At 50.0% G+C, this 9,825-nt stretch overlaps 1 protein-coding gene across 1 annotated transcript; it reads left to right on the top strand.

The window, feature by feature from the left end:
* Positions 1-506: 506 nt before the first annotated feature.
* Positions 507-4,595, top strand: atxn1l (ataxin 1-like). The gene is made up of 2 exons (XM_083690909.1): positions 507-1,542; positions 2,668-4,595. Exons 1-2 carry the CDS (start codon positions 511-513, stop codon positions 4,237-4,239), a joined length of 2,604 nt encoding a protein of 867 aa, XP_083547035.1. The 5' UTR covers positions 507-510; the 3' UTR covers positions 4,240-4,595.
* The last annotated feature ends 5,230 nt before the right edge of the window (positions 4,596-9,825 follow it).

Here is a 9,825-nt window from a genome sequence, read left to right as displayed (position 1 = left end):
TTGCCATAGTGAGGATGGCAGAGACTATAAAACAAGCTGAAGTCAAGGACTGTGGGCCTAAACTTTATGGCACTTGCTATCTTTTTTGGCACACATGTGAGACTATATTCCAGGAAGTACCCTCATATCCAGGGTTGAATTGAAGTGGTGTCTTCTTTTAAATGTGTCTCCCTGTTTAGCTTCATTTGCAGCATCCCCTGTGCTAAAGTCTAACAAAGATTCTTTTGATTCTACTATCTCTGTCCAACATCTTGGCACTGTGAGGCTGGGCTCTGACGTGAAGTCTGTCTATAAAAGGGTGAACCCATGGGGTCGGCTGCCGGTCACCGTGCCTCTCTCTCTCTCTGTCTCTCTTTCTCTCTGTCTGTCTGTCTTGTCTACAGGTGAGGCACTGGATGAGGTCAGCCAGAGGTTCTCAGAGCCGGTTCCTGTGGTGCTGACTGCCTGGCCTACAGGTTTCACTCCCCGTACCGCACAGTAAAGAGCTTCACACGCCCAGACAAGACTGCCATGAAGCCAGCTCACGAGCGCAACCAGGAGTGCCTGCCTCCTAAGAAGAGGGACCTCCCAGTCAACAACAACAACAGCAGCAGCAGTGCGGGAGGAGGGCCTGGAGGAGGAGGTGGAGGAGGAGGGCCTGGAGGAGGAGGAGGAGGAGGAGTAGGAGGTGGAGGAGGTAGTGGTGGAGGGGAGGAAGTGGCCTCCACTCAGAGCTCAGGGGCTGGCGGGGAGCTTCAGGGTGGAGGCCCAGCAGGGGAGTGGCTGCGTGCTCAGCCTGGCCTCCATTATGGGGTGGACAGTGCTGATGGCATACCAGGGCTGCCTGTAGACCAGTACGGCATGCTCTATAAAGTGGCCCTCCCCTCCGTCACCTACTCGCCAACCAGTCTTCACCCAGTCTTAAGCCACATCTCTCAAGCTTACACTGTCCCCTCGTCCCTCCTACAGCACGGGGGTATCCCCTACCCCTCTCTAGGCTATGCCCAGATCCCCCACTCCTCTCTGCAGTTCGTCAGCTCCCCTTATGGGGCGGTCCCTTACGCAGTTCCCCCTGGCTATGTCCCCAGCTCCATGATCTCCCCCTCAGGCGCCATCTCCCAGCACCACCTGGTCCCCTACCAATCCGTCATTCAGGAAGGGGTGGCCTCCCCTCCTCCCCATGCCCAGGTCTCTGCTCACGCCTTTGCCAAAGTGGCGGGGTCCGGAGGGGTCCCGCTGATGCTGTCCTCAGAGCAGGCTGCCCAGCAGCACCTGGGCATCCTGCCCGCCGCGGAGCTCAGTCCTCGGGGAGTGCCAGTCTTCTACCACCCTCAGGGTACCAGGGCCGCCCAGCAGGAGACAGAGAGGGACAGGGAGGTGAACGGAGGAGGGAGGGAGAGGGAGAGGGAGCAAGGGGCCAGGGAGATGCTCCAGGACTCAGTCTACACTGCCAGGAATGCACGGCTGTTGCAGGAGCACACCCAGGACAGAGGCCTGAAGGGCCGCAGGCTGGACGAGAGGGCCTCGCCTGGACAGCGCAGCACCCCAGACACAGACCTGGAGGTAAAACATTTCCCCTCGGTCTGGCGATGGATACACAGTAGTTATAGTAATAGTAATTATTCAACACTGAAAGATTTGATCCCAATAAATGGCTTTAGGCTACTTATGTTGAAATACGAGGTTTATACTGTCGTTCATTACCAACTAGCATATGTATTGTTAGCGTTGAGGCATCACTACCTATGCTGTATTTCAAAACCTGTCCTTTCATGTCCACAAACATTTAAGAGGGTGTTAAATGAAGTAGCCTTGAGTTATACTGTCTACAGTATCAAAGTGTGACTGATTATGTAGTACACTTGAATTTGAAGTTATCATTGCTATGACACAGTTGCACCATTTCCATGTTCCAGTCCACTTCCTTCCTGTATTGCTCTGCTGAGGGTGTGTTGATCATTGGGCAAACAGCCTTATCCCCTCACCACCGTCTCCGGGAGAGACTACAGATTGTCTGATTTGTGGTCTCAGTCAGAGCCTTGAGGAAACCACTGTTTACTGAGACTCAATGGCGGTGGGGGTGCAAGTATGACGGCGGGTAAACAGACAAAGCGTTTAGACGGATTTTTCAACTTGTCGTCCAACTTGGCTCCTTACCTCGAAAGTAGTCTATGGGCCTGAAAGAACTGTAATCCATGGTTAAACAACTTTTGTTTAATTAGCCACTACTATATTCAGTCACTGTTAACAAAAAAAATAATGGGAGTGATAAAAAATTAAAAAATAATGAAAATAAAATTAAAAAATCAACATTTGTGACCAAATCACCTCAAAGTAACTCCCGACTATGTCAGAAAGTTAATTTGAGGTGATTGTGGTGCCACAAATGTTGACCAATTGTTTTGAGCCCCCATCAATCCCCTTGTTTTTTTAGTTAGCAGTGGCTAAAGTTAGCCAAAGTAAGGTACTGGCTATTTAAACAACTCTGAACCATGGATTAAATATCTTCCAGGCCCATAGACTACTTTTAAACTAAGGAACCCTCTGACTATAAGTTGAAAAATCCTGAACCAACCCTTTAAGTTCACCTTTTTCTCCCGGGAACTGCAATTTGTTACAATTTGTTACAAGCAGTGTTGTGAAAAGTTGTAGGATGGTATTGTGACATTTCTCCTCTGCCTCTTCCAGGTCCAGCAGGTGGTTGGACGTCTGGCCTCTCCTGTCCCAGGAGGCCGCAAAGAGGTGTCCTTCGGCCCCCTGAACCTCTCCCAGGGCTCGCAGAGAGGCAGAGAGACTCACGGGGAGGCTCTTGGGATGAACGCGGGCCGGACTGCGTACGCGACTCACGCTGTGGGGTACGGTGACCCCAGATTGACCCCTCATCAGCAGCAGCAGCAGCAGGCAGGGCAGCCGGGCCACGCCGTCATACTGGCCAATGGACAGCCAGTCCTGGTCCCCCTGGACTACCACCACCACCACCATCATCATCAACAACACCTTCATCAGCAACAGCAGCTACATCAGCAGCAGCTTCATCAGCAGCAGCAGCAACAACTACCACCCCAGCAGCACTACCCCAGCCAGGCCAATGACACCACTGTCACCATGGCCTCCCCGACCCCCTACTCTAAAGCCTCTGATCCCCCAGCCAGAGTGTGCCTCCCGGACAGGGCTGTGGTGGAGCTGGCTGTAGCACAGCAGCAGCAGCACCTCCAACAGCAGCAGCAGCACCTCCAGCAGCAGCAGCAGCAGCAGCAGCAGGCCTCTGTCCTAGCTGCAGCAGCCCTGCCCCCGGCCCCGGCCCCTGCCCCGGCTCCTGCCCCTGCTTCTTCCAACCCCTCCCACTTCATGAAGGGGGCCATCATCCAGCTGGCCACGGGGGAGCTGAAGCGCGTGGAGGACCTGCAGACTCAGGACTTTGTGCGGAGCGCCGAGGTGAGCGGGGGGCTGAAGATCGACTCCAGCATGGTGGTGGACATCCGCGCCAGCCAGCAGAGGGCCGGCCTGGTGGCGCTGCACTTCACGGTGGGCGAGCAGCAGAGCAAGGTGACCATCGACGTGCCCCCGGAGCACCCCTTCTTCGTGTTCGGCCAGGGCTGGTCGTCCTGCAGCCCCGAGCGCACGGCCCAGCTCTACGGCCTGGCCTGCCACCACCTCCAGGTGGGGGACGTGTGTGTGTCCATCACCCTGCAGCAGCAGCCACAGCCTCAGCCCCAGCAGCAGAAACAGCCCCAGCAACAACAACCACAACCACAACAACAACAGCAACAGACTCAAGCCAGGACTTCCACCAAAGCCAACTCCACATCCGGGGCTGTGCCCCAGCCCATGGGGCCCCCTGCCCCTCAGCAACCAAGGCCTCAGCCCCACTTCAGGATGGACCGCATTCAAAGAGAGAGGGAGCGAGAGAGGGAGAGGGGGGATAAGGAGGAACCTATGCAAGTAGGGGGTGTTGGGCACAGTGAGATGCCCACCAGACCAAATAGGACTTCAGCGGAGCACACCAGGAGTCAGAGTAGTTACTATTTGCACACGGAGGGTCCTGCTCGTCCCGGGGCGGGGGGGCTGGGAGGGGTGGCATCGGCGGTGTCGTCAGCGGCGTCTCAGAGGCGCTGGTCCGCCCGTGGCCTCCGAAGATACACAATCAAGGGGGAGGAAGGGGCGCGGCCTCAGATGGGCCCCTCGGGCTCCTCACGGCACTCCTTTATCCCGCAGGAGGTCAAACTGTCCATCGAGGGGCGCTCTAACGCTGGGAAGTAGCACCAACGTCGGCAGTGAACACACCACAGAAGAGACTGTCAGAGGAACGAAAGCATCAGAGAGAGAGAGAGAGAGAGAGGGAAGGAGAGAATGAGGAAAATGAGTGAGAATGTAGCCTCAGAATGTTTGAGATTTTGCACACCTAACAAGATTACTTGGCTCTTTGATTTTAGCAGAACTACCTGTTCTGGTGGCACATCTGGTAGGCTCTGGGTTTGTCAGTCAGTCAGGACAGGACAGGACAGGACAGAACAGCCCCTGGCCCAGTGACCAGGAGACCCCCCAGGCCTCGGGCCGGGCGGGGCAGGTGAGAGTTGACAGGGAGAGGATGCAGCAAGGGAGCAGGGGGAGTATGTAGCTGGTCAATCTCCTACCATAGCCCTCACGGACTGCATCTCCCTCCCTCCCTCCTCCCCCCCCCCTCCCCCTCCCCCCACTCCCACTCCCACTCCCTCATAACCATGTCAGAGGTGATCATCACATTCACAGCTTTCCCATCTCTCTTTGACCAAACCCATCTCCTCTGGTAAAGCCAGGACTTTGTGCTTCAGAGAGACCAGTAGACACATGGGTCCAATGCAATGATGTAATCCTATAGCCATTCTAGTATCCTCCTTCCTTTTTACAGCCCAATACTATCATGGTTCTGTTACCTTCAAAAGCGTTCTCTCCGAAAGAAAGAAGAAGAAAATACAGTACTTCGGGCACCCTCTTGCAGTGCCGAAGCTGCTGACATCGGCACATATGTATAGATGCTCTTCCCAGCAGCCCCCTCTAATGATGTTAGTGCTTCTGATGCTAACTGTCAATGCAACGTGGCACCGCTTGTGTGCTTCACTGACAGAGGCTAGAAGACTTCTACTACAGCAGAGCCCCCTACCCCCCCCCCCTCTCTCTCTCCCCCCTGCCTCTCCACTCAGGAGCCTGTCAGCAGATAGAAAGGGTGCACTCCCCTCCTTACTGTGTCTCAGAGCAGGTCTTTTAATCAACACATCAATCAGTCAATCAATCTGTATCCAGGAAACCGCTCTCTCTCTTTTCACAAAGCACCATCACCCCCGCCCCATTTTCACTTTACACCCCCATTTTGTATCTGTGCCACGGTTTTATGTCCGATTTTTTTTTTTTGAAAGACATCAAGAGAGGTCTTGCATTCCAGTATCTTCGTGGTTGTTCACCACATACGGATCACCCTTTGTTCAAGTCAACTCCCTTTCTGAATGCAATGCAGCCCCCCCCCCCTCCTCCTCCTCCTCCTCCTCCTCCTGCTATCCCTCTCAGCTTCCCCCCCAGTCTGGCTGGAGACTCTTGATTACTATAGTGACATCTCTGTCCTGGTCCTGGAGGACCTGTCTGGCTGGTCTCCACCGACGTCACCTGAGGGAACAAAGCCAACATCCAGACAGCATGCATGGAGCAGGTACTGGCTGCAGGCAACTGGCCTGCTCACAGCTCAGACAGAACCCCAGTGTGGGCCAAAGTGGTGGAAACCCCCCCAAAGACCACCTCCCTGCCCCTGGGCCTGTGGGTGTTGGAGGGAGGGAGGGAGGGAGGGATGGATGGATCCAGCCCAGCCCTAGTGTCCAGTCAATCCTTGCTCAGTTACCAAAATCAAAGCAATAGTTGTGTCAGAGCACAAGGCCGGGTTTGGTTCCCCAGACGCAGCGTTGATGGGGTGTTCTTTCTTTTTGGTGTTTTGTTTTATACAGCTTGTGTATCAGACCTAATACTCTCTTTAACCCTGACCTGAAACTTCCCTGCTTTCTAAAAGGTAATGATACACAATTTGGGTATTTGTGTTTTCTTTTTTTCTTTTTTTTTCTTGTATGGTTATTACAGATTCCCAATCAAAGCATGCCTTTGAGATTTTTTTTTATTTCAGAAATCATGCTTTTTTTTTTTCCTCTCAGAACTTGTGCATTTCATTGTGGAGAATGATCTCCCTTTTGATGGACTGGAGGTTTGTATTCTGTTCCTTGATGATGGTTTTCCTTACGTGTTTTTATATGGCTAGCCTTTGTGTTTTATTCAAATGCATCTCCGGTAGAGGACTGACTCCAAATCAGTGGTGAGCATCTTAACTGTCCTCTGTTGTGTCTCCTCCTTTTCCCTTCTGATGGATGTATTCTTGTACAGTGTAGGTTCCATTTTATTTTGTCCATGGCAATATTTGTATTGTTTTTAGTTTTTTTTTTTGAGATCTTACGATTGTCTTGTATTGCACATAGAAAACGTCACCCGTTGATTCACACTGACCTTGTAATGGGAATCACAAATAGCTTAGTTTTTTTTTTATGAAGGGAAAAAGTTTTTTTGTAGTCTTTGACTTTTTGAAGTATTCTTAGGGTATTTTTTGGCGAGAGGGAAACTGACTTGCATGGTTGACACTGTTTACAAATTAGCCGAGACAAATGCTGCAGTTTCCTTTTTCTGACACAGCCTTTAGTGGCTGAGAAACTTCAAATTGATGAAATGAAGATTAAGTGCAATTAGACCAGATATAAAAAAATCACTCAGACATTTAGTATGAAATGGCATTCCATAATGCAGCCAGACATTCCCATTATCGAGTGGAAATCACAAAGTTCCTGATTTCTTTCTTTCTGTAAAGTGTTTTTTACTGTTTCACCTTACTTCTGTATAGTTTCAACGTCTCTGATCACTTCTGAACTGGTCGTCCTTGTCTGCAATGTGTCCTTGTTTTTATATCACCTGTGTCATGTGCTCAAACACAAATCCTACTAATAATGCTCACTGATGGTGTGTGTGTGTGTGTGTGTGTGTGTGTGTGTGTGTGTGTGTGTGTGTGTGTGTGTACGTACGTACGTACACGTGTGTGTGCGTGCATGTGTGTTAGTGGATCTCTGAGCTGGCCTGTCCTCTATTCCGGACAACATGGAGGTGAATCCTGGTGATAGTGAGGTGACATCCAATGTTTTCTGATAGACTCCCACTGTCACCTTCTATAAAGACAGCTGTGTCGAATCTAGTTCCTACAGTAGGCCCCCTCACCCCTCCCCCACTCCCTCCTGCCTCCAGAACGGTCCCCCCCCCCCCCCCCCCCCAAGGACCTACGTTAGGTGAGGATCCAACCTCAGCCTCTGTCTTTGAATAGACAACAAGCCATGAGAGGAAATGTCCTGAAGGGCGCAGACAGGCAGTCGGACCTGGGCTGAGCTGAGCCCAGTCAACCAACCCTTAACCCTGTCATTAAAACCAACCTTTCAAGATGTTTTTCGAAAAATACTGAAGCGGTCAAATGCCAATTCAGAGACGCGCTAGATCATTTTACACATCGGAGAAATAGACATTCTGCCATAAAAGCTCTCGATACATATTGGTTTTTTTATTGTTGTTTTTTATTTTACAGTAATTATTACATGAGCACGTTCTGGGTTTTTTATGCTATAAGCAATACAGTTACACAAAATACCTGAAAACATGTCATGTAGTCTTAGCATGTGCTATGCAGTAAACTCTCTCTGAAGTATTCTGCTCTTCAGTGTCCAAGTGTACCAACCGCAGAATAGGGCAGGTTTGTAATGTATATAAGAAGTTGGCTGATGCAGTCATTGTACACTGATCTCTTTTATGTAGTTATATTGCTTCTCAGTGCCCGTGCATGGGTGTCTGAATGTAGGGTATTGTTTTGTTGAGTTTTTTTTTTTTTTTTTTTTTTTGTTAAGTTGTTGCTTTTTTTGTTTGTTGTTATTGCTCAAGACCCATAGTTGTCACTAACTTCCCGTACAGCACAGTGTTTGGTTCCAGAATAAGCACAGCCTATTACCTCCACCTCACGTTGCCACGGAGTATGGGCCAAATCACACAATTAGAGAGAGAGAGAGAAGCGCGTCAAAACGCAAACGTTTGTGGTCCTGCTTTGATTAATGACTATTGTTTGGAAATATGATTGATTTATATGCATGAATCTAAAGTATTTGGCCTTAAGCTCACCTTAGATTACATAACAATGTTGTAGCTTGTTCAGAGATGATGGTGATGTGGTGTTGAGGTGTGTGTTCAGCCCTGCAAGGCTAGGGTCTTCTCTGAGGTGTGTGTGTTCAGCCCTGTAAGGCCAGGGTCTTCTCTGAGGTGTGTGTGTTCAGCCCTGTAAGACCAGGGTCTTCTTCTGTCCTGCCTTTCCTTCCCAGCGGCCCTCAGCGGGGCCTGACTCTCCTGTCCCAGGTCAGGGAGGTCACAGGTCAGGGAGGACGCTGTGGAGAGGGCACGATGTGAACAGCCTGTGGGCGCATTGTTGTCAAAACGGTCCTCTTCTTTCATGGGATGTAGCTCCTGTCCCTCCTCCCTTCACACATCCCCACACACATCATATATATATTTCAGTAGAATATCTCTCACACACACACACACACACACACATACACATCACCACACACATCATATATATTTCAGTAGAATATCACACAGACACACACAGAGCACTTCGTCTATGAACAACTTTCTTACCTCCTCTCCTTGCCACAGTAAATGTGTGTAAAAGCGTATTCTAGGCTGGGTAATCTAATATAGGCTTCCATGGTGCAAGCAGTGCCTCCCTTACCTCTGACTCCCTCTCTTGAATACAGTGTGTGGCTGTGTCGTAGTGCCCTGGATGCTCCGCTCGGTGTGGAAGGAACTGCGTTCTTCATTCCTCTCTTCACAGGAAAGGCGGGGACTACAAGACCTGTATGTCGACGACCTCACTCTTCTGATTTTTAGATTTCGTCTTTTTATTACAATTTTATTCAAAATGAAAAATTGCACTAATTTGCCCTTCTTTTTATAGTGTTTTAAAATGAACTGTTGGTCAATTGAAGAGTTTTGAATTACAGACGCACACGAAACCATTGGAACAATCATTCGACAGCTGCGTGCATGTTTCTGTAGATATATTTGAGTATGTTTTGTATAGCTGTTACCCAGCTTGTCAGTAACGCCTTAAGGTCTGCTTCGTACAATGTGTTAATGGAATGATGCTTACAAGTGACTGGGTTTGACTGTTTTTCTGTTCAAAAGCGGATCATTTCACTCTGAAGCGATGGGCCCCCTCTCGACACTCTCCTGCTGGTTTATTCATGAGCAGTGAAGTGGTCGTAGATGGACTCTAGGCTATCTGTGTCTGAAGATGGCTAACAGTGAGCGTGTCCCTTGTGCTGCTAGTCAGCCGGACCAGTAATGGCACTCGCAGGTCGTATGTTTGTTGATTTGCTAGCGATCCCTTTATTACACACACGATTGACGCTTACTATTTCTGTTGCCTTTTTCTTTTCTTTTCTTTTTTTCTTCTTCTAACATGTCAGAACGTAAAGTGTACTTTCACTGCACTTGGAATGGTGAGATGTCAGGAGAGTGCAAATGCAATGGAGGAAGGTCCCTATACACACACGACACGAGAGTGACACAAACACACACACACACACACACACTCTCTCTCTCACTCACTCACTCACTCGCTCTCCCCCCACCCACTTTGTTGTTAATGTGAGTGGACAGTGTGAGTAGGTCCCTGGAGGTGGGAGGTTGTGCTTCATGCCTGGTTGTGATCTTCCGCTGGGCATGACTGAGATGGTCGTTCCTCTTGGGTAT

The sequence above is a fragment of the Argentina silus genome (genome assembly GCF_951799395.1).
Source record: "Argentina silus genome assembly, chromosome: 19".
In the NCBI taxonomy this organism is placed as follows: Eukaryota; Metazoa; Chordata; class Actinopteri; order Argentiniformes; family Argentinidae; genus Argentina; species Argentina silus.
This window is presented reverse-complemented; position numbering and strand designations above follow the sequence as displayed.